We start from the raw sequence: 26503 nt of genomic DNA, 5'->3' as shown, positions 1-26503 counted from the left end.
ATAATGAATGTTTAATGAAATGGTAAATCATTTGCTTTTAAAAACATTATGATGTGAGATATATATATATAGATCATTTGATATACGTATCACATGGTACCTTTATCAAAAGCACGTCACTTTAATTAAAAAAAAAGATTTTATTTATTTGACAGAGAGAGCACAACAGGGGGAGCACCAGGGAGAGAGGGAGAAGCAGGCTCCCCATTGAGCAGAGAGCCCGATGTGGGGCTCAATCCTTGGACCCTGGGATCATGACCTGAGCTAAAGGCAGATGCTTAACTGCTAACTGAGGCCACCCAGGTGCCCCCAAAGCCTGTCACTTTAAAGAACTGACAGTGTTTATTGCCAACAACGTTTGACCTTTCAAGTAAAGATTAGAATTTTGGAAAACTTGTAGTTGTCACTTACAGCTTCACAGCTTCCGATTACTTAAAAGACATTTTTGATGAAATCAGTGGTGATATTAACAAGTATGAATTTTTAGTATTATAAAATGAGCTCTGTCAACATTTGGAAGACACACATAACACCGTTACCCCATGTTTTCTAAAGGATCAATACATGATGTTAAAAATCATTCACTGTTAAAAGAGCCGAAGTGCAAGATAAATAGATTTAATGTAACAGAGTTAGCAAAAGTTGATTATATAGTTTCGAATTCCACAAGGTGACTAACTTTTAGAAACTATTTGTTGTGGCACCTGGGAGGCTCAGTCTGGTAGGGGTCTGACTTCAGCTCAGGTAATGATCTCAGTGTCCTGGGATAGAGTGCCACATTGGGCTCCCTGCTCAGCATGGAGTCTGTTTGTCCCTCTGCCCCTCTCTCTGCTTGAACTCTCTCTCTCTTTCTCTCATAAATGAATAAAATATTTAACAAAAAGAAACTATTTGTTGTGTTTTGATGTGGAATCAAAGAACAATGCCCACATTTGTTTGAAAATCTATTAAATATTTAAAATATTAACATATTCTCCTTCTTTTCCTATTGTGTGAAGCCATATTTTCTTCATACAAACCAAACCAAACCAAAACCAAACAAATAATAGATACAACGCATTGAGTGCAGAAGCAGATATGAAATTTTTAGGCCTGATATTATGTAATTTGCAAAATTTAAAATAATACAATTTTCCTAGTAATTTTTAATTTTGGAAATATATTTTTCATAAAAGTATACATGTATAGGTTTAGTAATACACTTAAAAATAGTTTTTAATTGTTTTAATTTCTACTCTGGTAAGTAGATGTAACTGATGTAACACAGAAACAAAAGCTCTCAAAGTACTTTCAGGACTCCAGAAACTACTCATTAAGAAAAATGGAAAGGCAGGCCACAGACTAGGTAAAAACACTCAGGACAATGCATCTGACCACAGGACTTATACGCAGAATATATAAAGAATTCCTACAAATCAGTAATAAAGACAACCCAATAAAAATGAGCAAAACATTTGAGGACATTTCACAAAATATGTACAAATGGTCAATATGCATATAAAAAGTAATGTTCAACCTCGTCAGTCATCAGGGAAATGCAAATTAAAGAAAGGTACAAGGTGCCACTACACATCCACCAAAATCACTGAAACTGAAGACTGACACCACCAAACGATGAAGATTCAGAGCAATGGGTCTCTCACAGGTAGGGGTATAAAATAGTACAACCACTTTGGAGAACTGTCAGTTTCTAATAAAGTTAAACATACAACGATATTCTATGACCTAGTACTCCAAGGTAGGTACCCAAGAGTGAAAGAATATGTCCACAAAAAAAGATGTACAGATTCACAGTTTTATTCACAATAGTCCCCAAATTGGAAACAATCCAAATGTCTACCAACAAGAGAATGAATAAACAAAAGTTTGTACAATATACTACTGCTCATTAATAAAATGGAACATATTACTGATATATGCAACATGGATGAATTTCCATGAATTTCCAACAAAACCTTATGTTGAGAGAAAGAAGGCAGACACAAGAAAATTATACTCTTTTGATTCCATTTATATGAAACTCAAGAACAGGTACAAGAAACATACAGTGATGGGAATCACAGTGGTCTCTTCTGGGGTAGGGAGTACTAACTGCAAAGGAGCACAGGGAACTTCCTTCCATGATGCAAATAATCACAATTCAGGCAATGGTAACAGTATATACATTTGTTAGGACTGGCTCTTTTTGTTTGTTTAAACTGGATTTAAACGAGTTTTTTTTAAAAAAATGGAGAAGGTACTGATAATGAGCTCTTTAGCGGAGTAATGGGCACACAGGTATCCACAAAAGCTTGCTTCATTCTGTGCTTAACAGCAGAATTTTCTTCGGAAGTGGGGAAAACGTGGCTACCTGAAAGCTTTTTATCTGGACTACTCAGATGTTTTGATATGGCATATAGCTTTTTTTTTTTAAACGCATTTTAAAAAGTCATCAATAGAGTTAAATAAATGTGTTTCATAAATAATCTTAAATTCTGTGTAAATAATCCACCTAATAAAACTGAATCCCCATGCAAGCGAAGGTGTTTATCTTTAAGTAATTTTATATGCTACTTTCTCTTATGGAGATATGCACATGTCTAAAAAGTTTACATTATTTGCTGATATTGTGTAGTATTTAACATTTAATCACTGGAAAAAGTCATTCTAGATTTATTTTTCACTGTTTTTATGCTGATAGTTATAATTCTACATGCTTTTTTCACCATATTGATTAAGGGAATTATTTAAACTTTATTTGCCTCCATCTGTTCTATGAACTCTGGTTCTACTGATTGGAAAAACTTCGGGTAACTGCTACTGTGGAGGCTTTCTAACCCCATTTTAGGTACAATGGAGACTGTGGTGTCAAGAAAGCCACCAAGAAAATGAATTAAAAGATATTTAATCCATTAAACTTCACAAAGTTTTTCCAAAGACCAGTATCTCTTGTATCAATCTTTTTGCCTTAAAAGTTTGAAAGGGATTTTCAGAAAAATCATGAAAATGCTCTCTAAAAATTTAAGAAGATAAGACTATCTGATGACTTTTAAAGTCAATTTCCTCTATATAAAATTTTGGGGGTTTATGTACCAGGATACCAGAAATAGAATAAAAAATATTGCTAGCTTTCTGAATAACTAAGAAAAATACATATTTAGCACTGCACTCAATTTCTAGAATGAGTATATAACTATTAAGTCTGTTAACATGAGCCTCATGGGGTATTTGCTTGAGATTTTTATGGTTATGACGTTTGCAGCATGTCTAGCATTTGTAATTCATTTTTGAGATCTCATTACTGAAGAGAGTTGAGCTATTCTTCAGAGGCTGTTGCCCCAAAATGAGTATTTCTGTAATTTTACTACTGCCCAAAGTAAACACTGGTGTTTGGCTTAGAGTCACATGGGAGTGGGAAGTAAAAAAAACATTTAGCACACATTTCACTCTTATTTTTTCTATAAAAATATAACTCTTTATTAAATAACATGCACAAATATCAACTAGTCATTTATTAAACAGATATGATTTAGAACAAGATTTAAAGAAATACAAATCCTTAGGTACAATTTAGTATATCTTGTTCATGATATTTGAATAGTTAAAAAAAAATCACTGATTAAACTAACCATCCTTTATTTCTCTTTCAGAATCCTAAATCTTTTTAGGTATATACCCCATTCCAAGTTTTTTCCTAGTATTTCAGAGCTTTAGAATATAAAGCTCCTAACTACTTACTAAAGTATAAATTCCACCGAGAAGGCATTCAACTTTCCGTGTAAGCTATCTGATCAGCTTTGAGTCACTTTACAAGGAAACCTGCAGAAGCAGAAGCATGGCATCAAGGCTCCAGCAACTGGAGGTACCACTGAAGAGGGTGAGAACTAGGTTAGTATGTAAAAAGCTGGGACAACTAAAATATGCCAGATTCCTGCCTGCTTGTTCTCTTCTGCAGCTTGTTCTGTTTGGCCAAACAGTGATTTCCCCTCCTTTTCCAGTTGGACCCTCAGAACAAGATGCTGTATAAATTTACACCTCTCATATTTTCTATGACTTCAATGCTCAATAATCTGGTTTTTTAGTTTTAGGCAAAAGTATAAACAAAATTTGCATTGAGTTTTTCCATATTAAAAGTATTGCTTTTATAAATTAGCTTTTAATGTTCCCAGCCTTAATAAACTTAACTTCAACAAAACCAGTGCTTCAAAATCTACCCTGCCTTTCTTGGCCCCAAGTATTCAATAAAAAAGGCCCAAATATCTCATCTAAATTTCTAAAGAACACTACATCCAACCTTTATAATAAAGTCCTTGCACTGTGTATCTTTTACACGTGCTGCTTTATTGCGCATGCCAAGTACAGTATGAATTAAAATATAAATTGACGTAAAAATTCAAAAATCCCTAAGCTTAATATATACCTTTGCACTCAAAAACTTCAGTTTTTACATTCTCTCCCATTAGCTGGGATTTCCAACTTGCTTGCTGAGTTTAAGTCACTTTATTCCTCATATATCCTTTTTACTTTTCTCTATCAGAATAAAAAATATCCAGCATTATTTTATAATTCAAGAAAGTACTGTGGAAAGTTCTGTAAATTTTATCTCATATATTTATGTTCAATTTTACTATAACCTAATTTTCCTTTCAAAAATGTTTAATAAGTTGAGCAGATTTCAGACCTGAAATATTCCTGAATATTTAATCTACTTCATGTTATAGAAGAAACTGGGTTTTTTCTAAGTATATTGCTAATTATTTTATTAAAAACAGCATACCAAATCTTATTTTAATTATAAAATTCTGAAAATTATATGTTTTGCATCTTGATACAAGGAAAAAATACAACATATTAATCAATTTTTCATAAATATTGAAGAGATTGATCAGAATATGCCTGTTTCTTGTACTTTTGACTACCGAATATCTATTTTTGATTCGAGTACTCAGTTTGTATTTTAAAAGTGCAAAGGTTATTAAGCTTAAAACATTATATTTAAGCAATGTAAAAAAGTTTTACAATGATTTAACATGACCAATAAAATTTATTAAACATATTTACATATATTCACAGATTCTTTCATACTTGAGTATTAAAATAGACATTTACAATTTCAGAATTTTCATTCAAAGGCATTTTGGGAGGCAGAATGGGTTCTACTGTGTGAGATGAAATAAGAGCTGTTTCTTTGCATGACTAATTCTAAATAATGTGTCCAACATAGTGAGTCATAGGTACTATCCCAGGAGACTGGCATGAAACACCCTACACTACTTCAGGCATTGCTTATGGAGAGAGTTAAACTGTCGGAAGCATGCAGTACAACTAAGTCACAACCTTTACAGTTATGGTGATGAAAACAAGCTAACTCAAACACATGCAGGCCTTATTTAAAAGTTTTGCTACCTGAACACATTACTACTACATTCCATACAAACGACAACTTTGGTCCAATAAAACATTAGACACAACAGCTTTACAATTATTTCTTTGTACATGTTTTGACTACCAATCCCTTTGTATACATTTTGACCATTAATTACAAGATTTACATCTGCACAATATGTATAAAATAAGTTATTAAAAAGGAAGACAATATTAAAACTTTTGAAAAGAAAACTGTACAATTAATTTACAGATAAAATAAACTGAAGAAATTTTGTGCCAAGTTTTTCTTCCACATTAGAAACTATTTGGTAGGAATTGAACCTTTTAGTTTACCAATATATTTTAATAAAACTTTAAAGATTTGAATACTAGTGGTTATCTTGTTACTTAGGAGCGCTAACAACTTCCAGTGCTGTTAGCAGATTCTCAGCTTTTGAAATATCTACCACAGTCTGCCAACATGCTCTAATGTAATAGTTACCTCTCACCAATATAAATACTAGATTTCAGTTAGAAACTGGATCTAGGATCCAAAATAATTCTCTTTTCATTCTTTATAAAATGACAGTGTTTACTACATACATAACCAACTTTAGTCAAACTTTACTAACAACTGTAAAGGCATAATATCAGTATTTTTCTCAAAAGGCAGTGTTCCACAGTTTAATACTCTTGAGCCACATGAGTTTAAGACGACACCTCCAGAAGGAATGGCTGCTATATGGGAGTTAATTCAAAGTCATCATTAACATCAACAAGGGGAACATAAAACTCCTGGATTTCATAAATACTGATAGATTTATAGGTGGCAGGATCAAGTTCCTGGAGTTTGAGCTGCCATTCTAATCTCTGGACGGCATTTAAAGCTGCAGCTTCATGTTGTTGTCTCATTAAAAGACAGGTCTATTGAGAAGAAGAGAAGAGTTAATTGATTTTTCTGTCAAGTTTGCTTTAAAAATTAATCTCACCCATAGTTTCTTTAGTGATTAAGTTTTTAAATTACACACCCATTTCTGCTTTATCCTCTCTGTATCCATATGCCAACTATTTCTGGGTCTGCAACTTCACAACTCTCTGACCTCACAGACTTTAATTTGAAACTGCTCTTTCAAATAATGAGATTTCAAATTATCAAAAGAATCATGAACACCTTAGAAGTGATTTTTGAAATGATTTTAAATCTCCAACCAGATAATTTTCTTTATGAATTATTTATAGTATATATTCTTTCTCTGATTGCCCTCCCCCATTCTTTCATTGTCAGAACGATCACTAGACTTGGATACTGGACAGCAAGCATAAATATCCCCATCAGAAACTGCTACTTCTGTGATAGTTTCAACTTTCATACTACACTGGTCTTGAAAAATGGACTTGTGCTCTTTATTTTCCTTTACTTTCCAACTGTAGCCGGCATGAGGATGCATGACTAATGGCTATCTCCTTTCCTAACAGAGCTACACTTTCCATTTAAGAGGGAAGCATCCATTTTAACTGAACTTTTAAATATACATACCTTTAATTTGTCAAATTTATCATCCACATCTTGTAACCAAGACATGAATTGTCTTGCATTAAAGCGATCCCTCACAGAAGTTTTACTGTCATCAGACTGGAAAGAGAACATCAAAAGTAGTTGAATACTATACAATTTACTAACCAACTTTAAAACCTATATGCCATTATATCTCTTTATGGTATAATGGAATGATGAAAAGAAAGATGGAAACATTTTGAAAAAAGATAAAATGTAATTTTTTTATGCCTAGGACATTCTTATTAAAATAAAATTGATTTCATTTCTCATTTTAATTTTAATGTTAATGTTTACCGTATGTAGGGAGAAAAAGTGTTAAGGTGAGCTACAGCACTTTAAGGCCAACATTTTTTCCAGGACCAGTATTTTGGAGTGATCATAAAGAAATTCTTTATCAATTCTTAAGAATACCAGTTTTGGAATTAAGACGGCTGTATTCAAATGCCAGCTTTGTGTCTTATTATGTAATCTTGAACTAATTATATACTTTCTCAATTTTCTACTCCGTAAAGAGAGCTGAATACCTCTTTTAATCTTGTTTTGAGAATTAAGCCTCTGCCGTCCTCATCACAATGCTTGGGCGTACAGGAAGCACTCACTCCAATAAACATCTGCTGTAATTACTGCTATTACTATTACCACCGCTGCTATCCAAGTGACATCCAGGCATCATGTAGATGCTCCCAGTTTTAGCGGTTATCACTTCCTCCTTGGTCCTCTGTAAGATGTTTTTAGTATTTAAGATTTTATTATTGAATCTTTTTAATATTACAAGCTTATTTTGAAAAGGAAGAGGTCTGACGAGAAAGCAGGCTAATGGACGATCTAAGCCCTTAGCTAGGAAAGGTAGACTTCTTCTCCTTTCCGTTAATTCCTCGGTGGCTCTTCTCACGGGAGCCCGCTACTCACTGAGAGACCGTCTACTCTAAAGCCAGAGGAGAAGGACGGGTAAGAGTTCCATAGTTTTCCTCAAGAGAAGGACAAAGTTCTTCTGTCCTTTAATTATTAGGCCGATCATGGCCTAATCTTTTAGTCTCTGATTTGGGGATCCTTCTAAGGGTTTACTGAGAAAACTCACTTATTTTTGATGTTCTCCTCTAACCTATCTGGGGCAACAGATTCTTATTTATCAGAAACGTCATCCCGTTGTGGTCCAGTGGCTTTCCATCTCAATTTCCAGTTCTGCTATGGATTGCTTTTTATTTTTACATCTTTTGTCATTTCGGTGAGTTTTGGAAGGAAGACAAAATAAAAAGGTATGTTTACTCAACCACTGTGAACCAGAAATCTTCAAGAGACTTTCCTTGTAGCTTGATTTATATTGTTCTAAAGTTGATTTCATTACTCTATAATTGCACAAAACTTTAAAAGATCTCAAGATATTTCATTGTCTAGTCCAGCCTTTAGTAACATAAACTGTTCATTTCCATTATTAAAAACCATTCATTCTTCCCTTTAAATTCTTTAAAGCTGAGAATTATGTAAATTCCCTCAGTGGCCTTTTCCAAAGTGTATTTCCTTAGAGTCAAATAGTTCTTTCTTAAGATCCAATTATTTTATTATTATTTTAGAGAGAATGCATGCAAATGGTAGGTGGAGGAGTAAAGGGAGAGCGAGAGAGAGAATCTTAAGCAGGCGCCATGCCTGGTGTGGAGCCCTACACAGGGCTTGATTTCATGGCCCTGAGAGATCATGACCTGAGCCGAAATCAAGAGTCAGATCCTCAAAAGACTGTGAGCCACCCGGGCTCTCCCCATCTCCCACAATTATTATTCTTAATAGCCTTTTCAAATATCTCTGAATACTTTCATTTGGATAAAACAGTGACGTAAAGTTCGAAATCCACTGTTCTAGTTTAATCTTTTTATGAGTTTTAATCTTTTTATGAGTTTTAATGCCCAATTATTTTAATGACATAGTTAATTTATAATTAAATTTTATTTTTTAATAATCTTTAAATTTTTTAACATATATTTTTATTAACATATAATGTATTATTTGCCCCAGGGTACAGGTCTGTGAATTGCCCAGGTTTACACACTTCATAGCACTCACCATAGCACATACCCTCTCCAATGTCCATCATCCTTTTTTTTTCTTACAGAGGAGAAAAATAAAGCCCAGAGAGAACTAAGTAATTTTCTCTGTAATATACCCTACATCCTTTGTGTTTCTATTCTGACTTAAAACAGCATTTCTTAATACTTTTGTGTAATAATCCTTCACTGTCCATGCCTACTCTTTATTTTAATCATTATATTCTATGACCAATGAATTTCATTCTCGTTTGTGAGGCACAAGATATTCTGACAACTGATATGTCTGGTTCTGAATTCGTATAATTTCTATGTGGCAGTAAACTCTATTCAAGACATAGCTACAGTTTTTTTCTACAACTATATTTATTTATTCCAGAAATATCCAAGACCAAAACAAGACCTGGCCCTATTTTAGCACCATCACAATCTAGAGGTTCAATTTGCCTGTAGTGTCTTCCAGCTTACAGTTGCTTTCCAGTTGCCTGAAGGTACAAACACCCACTTTAGAAACAAATTACAAATTATGTAAAAGGGCACTATTCTAAACACATATTGGTTTTGTAAATATCAGCTTTTATAATATGAGCCTGATGTTTAGAGGATTTTAGAAAAAAGATCAAGTGATCTAGAAGTACTTTATTCTGCAGGAACTGTTTTTCTCTTTTGAGTTTTATTGATTGCTGGATTCAAGTTTCTTCTGTGGGAACAGATCACAAAAGCACCCAAGCTCTATTTAGGAACATTTTAACTGTATCAGTGGCACTTTACCTGAGCATCCAGCGGCACACTGTACACTTCTGCGTCCAGCAACACAGTGCATGCGCTAAATGGGAGTGTTTGATTTGCCAATGTTCTTGCAGCTCTGTAATGAACTCGCAGAACTTCCTGTTCATTGGATACAATGAGTTTTTCCTAGTTGAACCAAGAATAAAAAAAAATACCCATAATTCTTCAATCACCTGTTTTTTCAAATAAAATAAAATTACTTAAAATGTACTAAAGGACCTGAATTTCAGAGAAGTTTTTTTTTTCTTAAAGATTTATTTATTAGGGAGAGAATGAGAATGTGCCCAAGCAGGGGGAGGAGCAGAGGAAGAGGGACAAGCAGATTTCCGGCCAAGCAGGGACCCTGATGTGGGGCTCGATCCCAGGACCCCAATATCATGACCTAAGCCAAAGGCAGACGCTTAACTGACTGAGCCACTCAGGTGCCCCTCAGACAAGTTTTTTCTTCACAGAGATTGAGAGATTTGAGAACTTGAATTGTTCTAAAAGTATAAATAAGTGTTCTTTCCAAAAGCGGCAGGCTTTTTTAAAAAATTATCTTTGCAAGTGTACAATGGTGGCTTTCAGTATAGTCACCAAAATGTTCAACCGTCACCATTAATTTCAGAACATTTTCATCACCCCAAAAAGAAACTCCATATCTATCACCAGTCATGCCCCATATACCTCCTCTTCCCCTGGCAACCACTACTCTACTTTTTGTTTCTATGGATTTACCTACTCTGGATATTTTCTTACGAATGGATCCATGGAACATGTGGTATTCTGTAACTGGCTTCTTTCATGTCACATGTTTTCCAAGTTCATCTGTGTTACAGCATGCGTTAGTACTTCATCCCTTTTTATGGCTGAATAATATTCTACTATATAAACACACCATATTTTCTTTATTCATTCATCAGCTGATGGTCTTTTGGGTTGTTCCTAGCTTTGTGCTATCATGAATAAGGCTACTATGAACATTCACACTCAAGTTTTTGCTTGGATGCAAATTTCCTTTTCTCTTAGGGAAATAACTAGGAGTGGAGGTACTAGGTCATATCGTAGTTCTATGTTTAACCTGGTGAGAAACTGCCAAGTCATTAACAGCAGTTGTAGCATTTTACATTTCCATCAGCAATGTATGAGGGTTCCAATTTTTTCACAATCTTGCCAACACTTGTTATTATCTTTTATTATAGCCTTTCTAATGGATGTGAAGTGCTGTGCCATTGTGGTGGTAGCTCGTTTTATGATGAACATTTTCATAGAAACAAACACTGTACCTTGATGCTGATATTAAACCTCTGACAATCACAGTACAATCCTGTCTTAAAATGTGTTAACTGGGGTGCAATACTTCCAGTTATGTAATATGCAAACTCACCCTATCATAAAGTTAATGAAGTCATCAGGCAATCCTCTGCATTTATTAGACTGGGAATCCTAGGGTATAGCTACGATCCCAACCCATGGCGATACTGGTTGCAGACTTGTGCCATCTGGTGGTAACTGTCTTCTTTGGTTTAAACATCGGTGGGGGCAACCCTAGGACCGGTGGCTGGTTAGAACTTCAAGGATTCCTGAGTCCAGGAATCCTTCCATTATAAGATGTCCATCATTTTGTTGGTTCTATCTGGCAGACTGAGCTGATAAAATATTAAAGATGTGGCTGGTATTCTTCTCACCACATTCCCTATTCTCTCTTGACAAGAACTTTATTCTTCCCCTACTGGAGGACGGAGGCCTCACCATATCCAAATATGTATTACTATAGAGTTTTACTGTATTTATAATTTAGTGAAAACACAAAGAAACACAGTCCTATTTAATCTCTTTTAAATTTTATGTAACAAATGATACTCAAAAGAGAAGAGGTAAGTCTAACACTTATGATTCATTAAGTACAAGTTTAAGGTGGGACTTTAAGTGATAATATATCCAAAAAGTTGATGAGATGCTAAGAAAAAATAACTAGAAGAAAAGTTTTCCTAAAAGATTGGCCATAATTGTATAGAGATTAAGAGCAATAACCAAAAATGAAGTCAGACCCTAAAAAAACTAAAAGAGATACACTGCTTAAATGACAGCCTAAATATTTCACTTTAGGTCATCATTCCTTTTTTTTTTTTTTTTTAAAGATTTTATTTATTTATTTGACAGAGAGAAATCACAAGTAAGCAGAGAGGCAGGCAGAGAGAGAGGAGGAAGCAGGCTCCCTGCTGAGCAGAAAGCCCGATGCGGGGCTCGAACCCAGGACCTGGGATCATGACCTGAGCCAAAGGCAGCGGCTTAACCCACTGAGCCACCCAGGCGCCCCTAATGTTATGTCTTTGCACTTCCAGAGCATCGCTTCTTAAACAATGTCTTCTGAGAATGGGTTATGCATGCCCCAAAGTACTCCCCACCTTAGTTCTTGGAGAGGCAGTGTGGGGCATGACGTAGTTCAAGAAACTGGGCCAGGAACTCTGGGCTGTAAGATGTGTTTGTTCATTCAGTGCTCATTCAAGTATCATCATCACTTCCAAAGGGAAAAATGACCCTAGAACAGAGGTTCTTGACTTGGGGTCCTAACATTGCCAAGAAGCCCGTAGATAGACTGGGGAAAGTGTCATCTGTGAACCTGGATGTAAAAAATTCTTTATTTTTTATTAACCTCCAACTGACATTTCTTTCAATTATGAGTATAGGCCACAAACCACAGAAATATCAAAAGTATCTGCAACTTTGCCATCCATAGAAATCACAAATATTTTCAATTCATATTATAAGTGTTACAGATATTGCCCCCAAATGGTATCATTGTTTGCTGTCACACTGGTGAGGCATTTTAAATTGTCTATTGGTCAATATATGAAAGCAAGTGAGTAATTTTTACTATCTGCTAAAGTTCTGAAAATTGCACAGTACAAATAAGAATTCTTAACTACCTATAAGGCAGCATGGCTTTTGTTACATGGATAGATGAACAGATGAAAATATGTTACCAGGTGGCTTCAAACATGCCTGATGGTTGAAATAGCTATTGATGTGTATAATGTGACTTAACTTCTTATTGAGAACAAAATATTCACTGCCATAGGTCATGCACAATGTTGTAAGGTCTGTATCAGTGCTTCTTTCTTTTATTGTTCTCTTTGCAATGCTATAAATTTATTAATTTAAAAAGATAATTTTGAGAAAAGGTTTTATATTTGCCAGATTGTTACACGGGTCTCATGGCATAGAAAAGTGAAAAACCTCTGCCCTAGGAAATCAGTTATGTAAGAATCAAAGAAACTGCATACTTTTGTTTGTAAGAGTATATATATGCCTCTATAAAGAAGGAACACATTTCATACCAAGTTTCAGAAGTCCCTGGCCCTCCCAAAAGATTAAGAAGGTGCTACATTTTTGTCAATCCAAGTGAAATGAATTTTATGATTTCTATAAATAGATAGGTTTTCTCACATCATCCCATGCCAAGATTAACCACTAGAAACTAGAATACGAAAGCAGAAATCTAAGGACCAATAAGAACAGCTTTTCTAAGTATTCTGCACTGAAGCAGAAAACTTGGAAATCCAACTATCTAACTAGGAATTCACCACTTTAGTTCCACAAATTCAGCAAATGATAACAAGAAATTATTAAGAGATTTTTATACATCAAAAATACACTCAACACGAACTGTAACATAAGGACAGCTGCCCTAAAACAGGCTTATAAATTCCCTAACTACACAGGTACAAGATAACAAAATCAAACCATTTCCCAAAATGGTTCTAAATAAGGAAAATCCCCTAAGGCAGTTACGTGTGTGTGTGTATATAAAATATATACATATACACATAAAATATAATGTAGGTCATTATGATCTATTGTTAAAATACAATAATTTTTTGCATAAATTTAAACACTTCTTACCCTTTCAATACTGTGTTGCAAACGTAGTTTCATTCTTACAACTTCTTGTTGCCGAAAAAGCTCTTTAAGTGGATCTGACAGTGAAGGTGGTGGTGTAATCTAATTTTTAAAAACACACATTAGTTAAAAATACAACAATGAGCTATTCCTAATTTTTAACAAAGTTTTATTTATTTAAGTAATCTCTACACACAATATGGGGCTCAAAATTACAACCTCAAGATCAAGAGTCAGATCTCTTCTGACTGAGCCAGCTAAACCTATTTCTGGATCAGTTAATAAAAACATAAATTATCATGTTCTCTGAATTAGATAATACAGTAACAATTATACAACCGATTATTCTCAACTTCAAAGTCTGAAGCACAGAACATACCGATAAACTTAGATGTTTTAATTCTGAGGCCACAGCAAATTTCAAAGAGCAAATTAAAAAGCCTAAGGACTAAGGAAATTCCTTTTTACAGAGACACATTTTAGAGCATCAGTAAGTGACAGCTCATAAACAGGGAGGGAGGGTTCACAAAAGCAGGGGGAAAAAAACAAGCACACAGTCCGGTCCTAAAGGTTACAGCAGTCTGAGTCTTAGTGTAGTAAACATAAAGTCTCTTTGTAGACAGAATACAAATCAAAAAGTGGTGAGTTTTACATTTACTGAATTAAGTCTTTTATAAAAAGATGGAATTATCCTCTAATAGATCTGTAGTTTTCAAACTTCTTTATTATAGGTGATAACCCATTTTGTCTTTCCGTACACCAAAAATCTTATGGTTGGTTCATCTCTAAATCGATTATTACAGTGGACTGCATTCTGGTATATGCTGGAAGTTAAGGAAGCAGATACCATCTATGCATTGTTACACAGTTAATATACAGACATCTGTGATCCCCTAATATTCTCCCTCTGTCTCTTGGAATATCTATATTCCTCTCCCCCCCACCATCTAGCTTCTAACTACTGTCAGCATTTAGGGAAAAGTAAAGTATCTCAGTATGTTCAGGAACCATAGAATAACTTAGTTGACTTTTCTGATTCTTCAGAAGGTGGGACAAGCAGATTCTATGTATGTCTTGATGTGGGGCTAAAGGAATTATACACCATATATGAAAAGCTCTAGCCAAAGAATCAAACCTGGATCTGATTGGGACTCTATAAACAGTTTACAGGAATTATGGGGGAGTGAAAAAAATGTTAAATAACATCACATGACTCAGTTGAATCAATGCAGAAAATTCTACAGGACAAATAACTTACTGGGGCAGATTATTTTTCAGGCCTCTAACTACAGTAATAAAATTGTTTGATTTCTGTGCCTTATAAACATCTTTAAGTTTAGTAAGAGTAACAGTGAAATTTAGTGATACTATCTTGAAGTTTTCCAAAATCATAAAGGCTTCCTTTATGCAGGCCAGAGGAAGAGTATCTACTCCTTTGAGCCTGGGGTATCAGAGAAAACTTCTTGGAGAGGGTAATGCCTGAGGCTACATGTTAAAGGAAGAGCCAGAATCACAAGGTGAGAGAAATGCGTTGTGGGGGGAAAAAGAAGGGAAAGAAGAGAGGGAGATAATTCCCAGAAGAGAGGGCAGTGTGATCAAGTGCACAAAACAAAGAGATAGTATGGTGTCTGGAAAAGTACAAGTTGTTCTGGAGACATCAACTTTGAGGGAAAGAATGAAAGGGCATGAAGATGGGGAGATCAGTAGGGGCAAAGTAATAAAGGTTGCAGTCTAATTCTGTAAACCAGCTTTTCTTTCCTTCTTTCTTTTTTTTTCAAGACTAGCTTAATTTTATTTTAGAGATTTTATTTATTTATTTAACAGAGAGAGGGAGAGAGAGCTAGCGAGAGTGAGTGCAGAAGCAGGGGGCGTGGCAGGCAGAGGGAGAAACAGGCTCCCAACTGAGCAAGAAGCCCAATGCAGGGCTGGAACCCAGGACCCTGGGATCGTGAGCTGAGCTGAAGGCAGATGCTTAACCAACTGAGCCACCCAGGCACACTTAGACTAGTTTTCTTAAAGTGTGTTCCACAGAACACTGGGCCCATAAACATGACTTGCAGGAAATGGTTCCAAGAATGAATAAGTTTGGGAAAACTGTATATATATGCTTGCTTAGGTATCTAATTGACAAATTAAACTTACTCATTCTGAGAAGTCCTGCAGTGACAAGAGAAACCTATTATCTTTAGATTAATGGTGTTCCATTTCCCAAACGTATCTGACCATGAGCCCTCCCCACCTTGCCCCACCATCATCCCCATGTGTTTAATTACACACTGTGGAACAGATATTGTGCATAACACATTAAGGTAAATTTTGTATGTGGTGGGAAACCACTGAAAGATCTTACAGTTCACTACTGTGTCTGCAGAATAGGTATTAGGAGAATAAGACCACAGGCAAGAAAGTAAGGAAGCAAATCACTGTGACTCTGGTATGAGGAGGAGGGAATGGAGAGGAAGGGGTCTAAAAATATGGTGACCAAGGATAAAAGAGAGGGCGTAGCTGCAGAGGACTTGTGAGTCCTTTAGCATGAGGACCAAATGGGTGGTAAGAGATAATCCAGGAGGGGAGAGGGGACAGGAGAAAAGAGAAAAAGGGTTTTGGGTTAAATTCAGGCCTAATATGTCAAGTTTGTGGAGCTCATGGACATTCAAGTGGAGTTACGTCTATTTAGCAAAAAAGGAAGCTGAGAGAGGTTTGGGCAGAATACGAAAATTTGGAAATCTTCAACATCCATGTACAGAGAAATGGTAAAACCGCCAAAAACAAAATATATGGAGACTTTCTGAGGAAACCTCCCCTTTCCTGTTTCCCCATCTATCTTTACATAAATCATGTTTGGAGCTTTTGTCTTTTAGGATCTGTTATTCCCAGGAGTCTCCAGAATATAAACTCTCCTGACAGATTCCCTTGGATGGTCTTCTTTCCTGACATCCACTCTTAGAATCTCCCTGTAGGGATCTGTGTGCTGGTACTCATAACCACAGTAGATACCAGGATGTGACAAGTCTTCACAGTTTTACCTATATTTTTCATTATTCTCCCCCAGTTCATTTGTCTTTTGGGAACCTGACCTACAGTTTTATTTTTCTTCCTTTGACTTTCTCTGGAAAAACAGCAGCATTCTGTCTAAATTATGAGAAAAATATGTGCTAGAAGGACAAACACTTAAGCTGACTTTGGAGGTGTTTCACTACATTTCTAACAGGTTCTATAAATAGATCACACAAACGTGGAGAGATCAATTCAATAAAATGACAGCTGACAGAGGAAACAAATGGAAAAAATCATATTGGAACCTATTAAAAATAATGTAGTATAAAAGTGATTTTTGTTATTCTGGCTTTTCATTACTTTTTAGAAAAAAAGTATTGAACAAATGAGTTTCAGTCCAGTAAGCTCAGAAGCACAGCCTTTTATGAATAAAAGGTGGGGGGTTGCAAATTAACTCTAATAAATATGAACCTTAAAGTTATTTTGAGTGGGATAAAATAATGATAACCTCTTAAATCTATAAAAAAAATGTTTTAACATTTTTAATGGGTTATAACCTGTACTATTTCAACCTGCTTTGAGGTAGGGTTGGTATTATGGTTTTATGGATGTGAAAATTAAGAATCAGAGAAGGAATTAGTTAAGATCACACAGCTGCTTTGCAGTAAAATCCAGACAAACTTACGTATACTACCTGGAAACTACTGCTCTTTCTACTATACTGTGCTGTGTGTTTCTTTAATAATTCTCATTAAAAACAAACGAAAGGGGCGCCTGAGTGGCTCAGTTGGTTAAGCGGCTGCCTTTAGCTCAGGTCAGGTCATGATCCCAGGGTCCTGGAATCGAGTCTCACATTGGGCTCCCTGCTAAGTGGAGAGCCTGCTTCTCCCTCTCCCTCTGCCTGCCGCTCTGCCTACTTGTGCTCTCTACCTCTCTGTGAAATCAATAGAACCTCTGATACAAACAAAAACCCCTTTACTACACTAAGAAAAAATTCTCAACTCTAGTTACAGCCCTTTCTGAAACAATATTTGATATAACTAAATTCTGATTTAACCATAGCTGTATCTCCAGAATTGCTGCAAGGGGATTAAACTTGTATTATGTCACCTTTGAAGGAATATGAAAAGGTAATCATAAACACAAGCACACATAACATATATACAAATATGTATGTCATACTATATACCTCTCAACAGGCAAGTGCTAAAAAGGCAACCTAGTATGGTTTATTAGAATTGTTTTTAGTGTGGGGCACCTGGATGGCTCAGTGGGTTAAGGCCTCTGTCTTTGGCTCAGGTCATGGTCCCAGGGTCCTGGGATCGAGCCCCACATGGGTTCTCTGCTCAGCAGGGAGCCTGCTTCCCTTCCTCTCTCTCTGCCTACCTCTCTGCCTACTTGTGATCTCTGTCAAATAAATAAGTAAACTCTTAAAAAAAAAAGAATTGTTTTTAGTGTAATAGCTTATAAAAGTTTAACTTAAATGGGTTCTTCACAGTTTTACCTATATTTTTCAAGCCTACAATATAACATACTTCAGTTAAAATTTCTTACCCTTTAAGGGGAAACAAAAGAAACAACAAAACTATTAGCTTTATAATCTTTAAGTTATTAACAAATTATTTTGCTGAAAGAATTTTAAAAAGTGACAAACTTATTTACAACTCTATTCTTTTTTTTTTTTTTTAAAGATTTTATTTATTTATTTGACAGAGAGATCACAAGTAGATGGAGAGGCAGGCAGAGAGAGAGAGAGAGAGAGAGAGAGGGAAGCAGGCTCCCTGCTGAGCAGAGAGCCCGATGCGGGACTCAATCCCAGGACCCTGAGATCATGACCTGAGCCGAAGGCAGCGGCTTAACCCACTGAGCCACCCAGGCGCCCTACAACTCTATTCTTTTAAATCTACTATTATTGCTTACTAGTAGTAGGGTAATGTAAAAATCTGACTTTTTGATCTTCTCTGAACTAGGTTTTGAAAAAATAACACACACAAAGGCAGGATGTCAAACAGTATAGAATAGCCTAGGGAAGCATTATATACGGTAATAGGGTAATAACTACAGCCAAGCCTAGAGAAGTATGGGAGGGCCTGTAGACAATGATGGGAAGTTTTTCTACAGAAAACTGGGAGTCTATCTAAAAATGTTTAGCCAGGTAGTCACAGAATCAGATCTGATTTATGTATAAGGCACCTGGACAGTAAGAAGGCTAGCTCGACAGAAGAGATTAGAATAGAACCTATAGTAGATGTTCAGAATGACTGTTTTGCTGGTTTCTGATATCTAGTTAGCACAATGCTTAGCAAATGGTTATGAGTTATTTGATTATGCAGTACTTTGAATATCTGATTATGCAATATTCACATATGCGAATGAACAGTTAATGGAGCTAATGTGGTACATATACAGCAGTGGTAAGAGACAGAAGGAAGATGAATGAACATGACTTAGTGACTGATGTGAGGGGGAAGAGGTGAAGGTTGAATTTTGGGTTCCTAGCCTGGGAAATTAAGAGTGCAGATAATGACAGTAACTACATCAGAGAGGGCAAAAAGAACACTTTTGAGATAGGATAAACTGGTTTGGTATTGGACCTGATAATTACATGGATATTGTAGGACATGCAGGTAATGTTCAGAAGAAGCTAGAAACAGTTACGGAAATCAATAGTGTACTCACAGCTAAAGATAAATCTGGGACTCATTCTATAAGACATAAATAGTGTCCTAGCCCTTAATCAGATTACAGGCAGACATGTGAGCAGTTGACTATGATATCATAGTGAAAGTATGAGGAAGACACAAACAATTCTGCTTTGACAAGATTTTGCACAGAAGTGACAACACAGCTGGAAGAAAGGCAAGGAAGAGAACAGAAAAAAAAAAAAGCCTGGCAGGAACAGTATTTCAGGCAGAAGGAACAGCACTAACTACCAAGAGTAGCGAACAACAGATTTCTGTTGAAGAGTGAGTGAAATATGGCTGAATTATTGGGTGAGTTTGGAAGTTGTGAGGAAACGAAGCTGAAGGGGTAGATTGGGATCAGATTATAAAATAAATGGTTACAACAGGACTAGATGTGGATTTTAAGCTGTAGGTAATGGGAAGATAGCTAATCACAGCTAAGAGACTTAAGTAGGGGTAATAGTTTTTTATTATTGGGTTTCTTTTTTTAAGTTTTATTATTTAAGCAATCTCTAAAACCAATGCAGGACTCGAACTCACAACCCTGAGATCAAGAGTCACATGCTTTTCTGATTTGAGCCAGCCAGGAGCCCCTTTACTGTTTTAAATAGGATATATATTTCACAACAAAAGAGAATGCTGCTGCAGAAAGAGAGTAGGAAAAAAAAGTGGTGACAAAGTTGCTGCATGTTCTAAGTGAGGGATGATGATGAGGGCCCTAAAACAGGGCAGTGGTGGAAGGTAGAGTTAATGGAGAGAGTTCTAAGGTAGAATAGATAGAATATGGTAACTGAGAGGTCAGTACTCTGGTGTCATCACTAATAAATAAAGATTTGCTTCTGAGACAATGAGAGATAAATCATTTCTTTTGGTCTTTGGGAGTCTAAAGTTGGAGTGGATACTTGGCGCATGGTTAGAATCCTCCTTCAGGAATGAGGCACTCAACCCCAGCTCCCAGGAGTGCTGGAGGCTGAAAGCTCTCTGGAGTTCCTCTCAAGAAACTGGCAATGGGAACCCTGGAAGGGAAGACACCTTGGTGTGCCCAAGGTCATGTTCTCTCCTTAGTGGCAGGCTACATGTCAGAAGGGCCACCCCACTCCTGAGTTCCAGGTAAAATGAATGCTGCAACTACATTTCAGTTTGACTTCTTGCTCTGCTGAATTGCGGTTCCTTCACACGGTTATAGGTATTTTTCCTGACTCACCAATAAGCTTTGCGCAGAATCTCAGGGCCTACTTCCTGGGGAACTAAACCTATGACAGGTATCTGCAGATCATATAGGTAATGCTGCCCAAGAGGCATGTACATCTGATTCTGGAGGTCAACAGAGATGACATGGCTAAGGTAAGAATTTTAGGGGACTAAACTGACATGTGGAAGAGTGCTGAAACCACAGGAATAGCCAAGACCACAACGACAAAAAGTTGACTGAAGAATGATTCCTAGGGAACTCTGATGCTTAAAGGGTAAGGTATAGGAGTCATTAAAAGAGAGAGAAAAAGATATGTCATTGAGGCAAGGGAACCAGAAGAGTGTACCATCAAAAAACTAAGGAGGGGCCAGTTTTATGAACAAGATGGTCACAATGTCAAATGTGACAAAGATCAAGTAGAAAGAAAAAGAGGCCAACAAATGTGGCACCACAAGCTCACTGGTGATCTGTGCATATGGTTTAAGGGATAAATAGGCAGTGATAAAGAGAAAACATCAGGCTTAGACCACTCTTCAAGAGTGTGGTAGTAAAGGAAAGAGACAAGGAGATCTTGACAAACTGGCACAGTCACAGGGTAAGTTTTTTCTCCCCAGGATGAAGGAGAAACAAGTATGTTTGGAGTGGGTGGATAAGGGCCAACTGAGAGAGAATATTAAGAATACACCAGCAAGAAGAGGCTCAACAGAGGAAAATTCCAGAGAAGATTGTTCCAGAAGCACGTGTAAGTGAGTTACCTTTCAGCGAAATAAAAGCGTACCTCTTTTGGGATGAAGGAAAAGCAGGTAAGGAAAAAGAAAATACTGTAGACCAGTGCTGATCGATAAGGTAGCTGCTAGCCACACATGGCTATTGAATGCATTTACTTTGAACTGAGAGGTACTATACGTACACCAGATTTCCAATACTTAGTACAAAAAAAAAAAAAAAAGGAATATAACATGTCTCATTCATAAACAACTTCTCTACACTGATATATTTTGAAGTAGTTATTTTGAATATACAGGGTTAAATAAAATGTTAAAATTAATTTTACCTGTTTCTTTTTACTTTTTAAAATGTGGCTACTAGAAAAATTAAAACTACATAAATGACTTGTATCATACTTCTACTGGACAGCAGATGCGTGTCAAGTGACGTTACTTACTGTGGGAATGCAAATCTTGCTTAAGGGGTTTCCATCCAGGAGATAGGATCCATTAAATGTCACATACTCATCATAATACTGAGGTGCTTGAGGAATAACACTACACAACAGTTTGCGCTTTTCTTCAATTTTTTTCCGTATGTGCAAGTATTCAAAATACGGATTCGCTCTCTCTGAACTGTATGGCTGAATCTCATCTAGTTTCAGAGAGTCTACAATGGCTGCCAGAGACTGCTGAGTTTTCTCTTTTGCTTGCAGTAAAGAGGGACTCACTTGCACAGGCTGTGGTACACGTGACACTTTCCTTTTCCGTGGGTGGTGAATTTGAGGGTCATCTTCTTCAGTCAACCTTATTCTTCCTCTAGGAGATGAAGATTCACTGTCTTTTTCTGAGAATAGTGTACAGCTAGCAAGAATCTGTTTGCTTTGATTTGTCACTGTATTTGCTTTGTTTCTAGTCATCCTTTGAGGGATCTGGTTTTCAGTTTTATCGTCGTCAGCATTTTCTTCTAATTCTACTTTACCTATTTGACCATATTTATGCATCTCTGGTTGAGCCGGTTGTTGTAAATGGTTTTCCAGACTTGATAAAGTGCTTTGTTGTGATTCTTCATCCTCCATGGAAAGCAAACACTTTTCACCTTCAGGGCAATGTTTTGGATTATCTTGTTCATTTAGGTTTCCTTTTGGCATCCCTGTACTCATTTCACATAAATCAGAATCACATTTATCATTCAGGTGAGTTAAGACCAAACTCTCCAGTTTGTTTTCTTTATCATGTGAAATAACCTGAATATCAGAAGTGCTACTTTCAACCTCATGGCCACTGGAAGACTTGTACATTAGTTTGCTAAATGTGTAATGTGTATTTAGCTGGGAAGAGGCATCACTTCCACTAAAGTCTTTTTCTGATGGTAATACAGACAAAGTATTAGCCTTTTCAAAATTTGATGATGCTTCTTGAACAGTGCTTTCAGAGTACACTGGGACAAAGGCATCTGTCTTTTGGACATCTGTTAGGACAAAAGTATTTTCCATTTCTTTCGTAGATTCATTATTAGTATCTAAAACAGAATTCATAATTTGGACTGCATTTTTCTGTTGTGCAATACCCGGCTCTTGATTGGCAACATATGATACAGACATACGTTTAGAAACAGATTCAGCATCTGAAAGTGATTGGCTGTGGAAAGAGCAAGGCTGCTGTGAAGGCAGAAAGGACGCTGGGTCCTGAGCACAAGAGTTTCCTGGTAGTTCAGTCTGGTGCAGGGATAAAAAATCTGTGTTCTGTTCTTTCAGTATTTTGTTTTCAGAATTACAAAAACCCTGAACAGAAGAATCTTGATCAGGTGCACTAGAATTTGGGCAGATCAAGTCACCGGTGCTTAATGACTCCAGTCTGTCATTAGGTACCTCCCATGATTTATTTTGGATCACACAAACCTGATTAGATTGCTCTAAATGCATGGGACTGTCCATTAAAGTGCCCACTGGAGCAGTACTCTTGATAACATTTATATCAGCTGAAATGTATTTGCTGCTTACAGATCTAGTTGGAGAGGCAGCAAAACTGGAATGAATGTTAGACACATTTGAAAGTTCTCTTTCAGGCACATTTGAGGGCACCTCAGATTTGGGAGAAAGACAAGTATCTCTTGGCACAGCTAAGCCACCTTGACTGCTTTCTTCTGATATTGTTTGGAATTGTTTTGTATGTTCACAAATGACAGATGGCATACTACATCTTCGAACTTCTACAGTTGGTCTCCCCTCATTTATAACTAGTTTAACATCTTCTACAGAAGATGATCGGAGATGGGATGTTGGAAGTCGGCTTGTATATGGTGGTTTAATCCGCTCTGGAAGTTCAGCCAAACTATCTAATTCCCTTTCATGAAGGGCAGGAGATTTGGCAACTGGCAAAAAAGGTGACTGGGAAAAGGACATTTGGGAATCTGAGCCCTCTAACATAAAGTCAGAGTCATATTCAACTGGAGGCCTGGGGGTTGTCACTGTGGTATGGCAGGAATCTTCTGAACTAGCAACCGAAATCATGGATACAGATCTGGAGCTGAGACCTGGCTTTTCACTTTCTGATCTAGGAGATCTGTTTAAGCTATTATCTGAAACAAAAGATGACTTCCCTAAATTTGTTATATTTTTGGCATCAACAGATTGTGATCTGTTACTTACGACATCTTTAGACTGTTTCTCCTTGGTATAAGCATCAGTCAACTCTGAACTCTTTGACCTAGTAAGTTCTTTATTTTTGGACTCAGCTAGCAAATGCTTTGTTTTTTCTTTATCTTTCACTTTAAGTTCTAAACAATTCCGATTTCTCAACCGCTCCTTTTCTTTTTGCTTAATTTTTTCCTTATGTTTTTTGTGCCACTGCTCTATTTCTAGGTCTTTAAGGCTTAGCATTCGTTCAAAACTTGTCTGCATTAAATCATCATTCACTAACCTCTTTTCTTTAGGTCGAGTATCTTTTGATGCTGGTGAGGACTTAAGTTTAGGCTTATCTGCTTCAGATTTTACTTTGAGTAAACTATTTAGTTGAATTTTATCCTTATGCTTGTCTCGTTCTTTGTATCTGTCTATGTCTTTATCTTTTTTATCTTTTTCTTTTCCATCTGGCGTTTTCAAAGGTTCATCTTTTGTTTTTTCTTTAAGGGATAAAGTTTTCTCATGTTGTGCTTTACTATTGTCTGCTATACTTGACTTCTTCTCTTCCTGGAAGTGTTTGGAGTTAGTTATATTTACGCCTTCTTTATCTCTAGATTTTTCCTTTTTATCTACCTCCCTGTCTTTTTCTTTATTTTTGCTCTTTTCTGATTTAGTATAGTCACTATTGTCTGCTTGTTTGTTTTTTTTTTCTATCAAGTGCTTTTCTTTGTTTTCTGCTAAATGCCTCTCTTTTTCAGGTTTTTCTTTGTCATGTTTTCTATCCATCTTTTCTCTACTTTTCTCTCTATCATCAGTTTTTTTCACAGTGGTGATATTTTTTATCTTCTCTCCTTCTTTGTGGCACCGCTCAGAGTGATGTGAATACAACCTGTCTTTTTCTTTTATTCTGTCAACACAGTCACTAAGATCTAACTTGTCTTTCTCTGACTTATGCTCATGTTTGGTCTTCTTTTCTTTTTCAGAATTTTTTCTTTCAGTCTTCTCAACATCCTTTTCTTTAGTCTGAAACCGCCTCTCAGATTTTTCCTTATTTTCTTTTATATGCTTTTCTTGTTTTTCTGTCTCTATTTCCTTTTCCATTGAGTGTAACCCTGTAGATTCTTCACTGGCATTTGTTCCTAAAGAACTGCATTCTGTTTCTTTATCTATGGGTATGTTCTCTCTTTCTTCTTTTAAATCTTTTGTTTTTTCTTCCCTGAAAGATTTCTCACTTTCCTTTTTAATCTTCTCTCGTTCTTCCTTAAAATTCCTCTCTTTTGAAACATGTTTTTCCTTGGTTGATTTATCTTCTTTTATGTTTTTTTCCAATTTTGATTTTTTTTCTGTTAGGGACTCATGCTCCATATTTAAAAAGAGATCTTCAGTCTCATCACTTTTAAAAAAGTTCTCTTTCCAAAATTCTCTATCAAATTCTACACTCCGCTGCAACTCTTTAGCACTATCTCTATTTTTGTACTTTTCCTTTTCACCTTCAATCTCTTTTTTATGCTTTTCTTTTTCCCTCTCTTTATGTTTCAATTTATGCTTTTTTAATGTTTTACCCTCTTTATCCATTTTTTTCAGTGTGCAATCTGAATTTTCAAATGTTGGACTATGATCTTCATCCTTTACTTTGGCATTTGACTTTTCACCAAATTCTAAGTGAAAATCTTTCTGATGTTTATTTTTTTCCTTGTGCTTACAAGATTTTACACTTGAACTTTCTGGCAAGAATTCAGATTCTGTATTATCATACCGAACAAGATCAGGCTGTAAAGACATTTCAGAACTTCCTGGTGATAAACATGTTTTACTATGTTCTTGTTTCAGTGGTGTTGACTGCTTTTCACTTAGTCCACAAGAATGTTTAGGAGATTTACCTGTGGAGATATGAAATAAATGTAACGAAGTATCATCTTTCGGGCTAAAAGATTTTCTAAAATTCCCCTCCTCTCTGGTCTTTTCTGAGCAATCTAGTGCAGTATTAACTGTCAAGTTTGTTACTCTGGTATTTTCTTTCCCCTCTTTTTCTTGCTTCAGCTCTTGGTTCTCTTTATTTTTGTTCTGGTTCTTTAACTTTCTTTTAACTTTGCCTTTCTGTTTATGTTCACTTGAAACTCCATATTCCTTTTTGGTTTGTGTATCAGAATTTGACGTTTCAGGGACAGAACATGGAGCAGAAACCTTTTTATTCTGAAGAATTTCTTCATCTGAACTTTCAGAACTTGAATACAAAACTCTCGATGGCTTTTGTTTTTTACTTTTAAATGATTTAGGATAGAAAGCTTTCTCCTGTTTGGTAAACAAACTATTCTTTTCTACTTCAGCTTCATTCTCTTTTCGTATCTCTTTCCTAAGAATATGTCTGTCATCAATCATTTTATTTATTTCTTCATCATCATCATCTTTGAACTCATATTCATCAAGAGCAGATGGAAGAGGTGCTTTACTCGGAATTATCTGTTTACTTTCACAGATGAGAGAGTCTTTCTCTGTCTCAGAGTCAATATTTTCATCAACACTGGAAGGATTTACAGACCGAGCCTCTTCAGAATCTAGAATAAAAAGAGAAAATCTGTTGTTGGTCAAGAGACAACAGCCAGAAAAATAAAGCTGAGAGAAAAATACAGCATATAAAGTAACTATTTCAATTCAGAAAGAAAATTTTAGAATTGCAATGAAAAAATG

General features: G+C 36.0%; 1 protein-coding gene across 6 annotated transcripts in view; it reads right to left on the bottom strand.

The window, feature by feature from the left end:
- Positions 1–1781: 1781 nt before the first annotated feature.
- ANKRD12 (ankyrin repeat domain 12) overlaps positions 1782–26503 on the bottom strand; it is a 129832-nt gene continuing 105110 nt past the window's right edge. For all 6 annotated transcript variants that reach the window (XM_047696846.1, XM_047696845.1, XM_047696849.1 and 3 more), the window contains 5 exons: positions 21650–26370; positions 13615–13713; positions 9712–9855; positions 6884–6979; positions 1782–6270 (listed from right to left, as the gene is read on the bottom strand). In XM_047696846.1, coding sequence (XP_047552802.1) covers positions 6085–6270; positions 6884–6979; positions 9712–9855; positions 13615–13713; positions 21650–26370 — 5246 coding nt within the window. In that variant the 3' untranslated portion in view covers positions 1782–6084. The remainder of the gene's footprint in view (positions 6271–6883; positions 6980–9711; positions 9856–13614; positions 13714–21649; positions 26371–26503) is intronic.

This window comes from Lutra lutra, chromosome 12, assembly GCF_902655055.1.
Source record: "Lutra lutra chromosome 12, mLutLut1.2, whole genome shotgun sequence".
NCBI classification, from domain to species: Eukaryota; Metazoa; Chordata; class Mammalia; order Carnivora; family Mustelidae; genus Lutra; species Lutra lutra.
The sequence above is the reverse complement of the archived record's forward strand: the minus strand, read 5'-3'. Positions and strand labels throughout refer to the sequence as shown.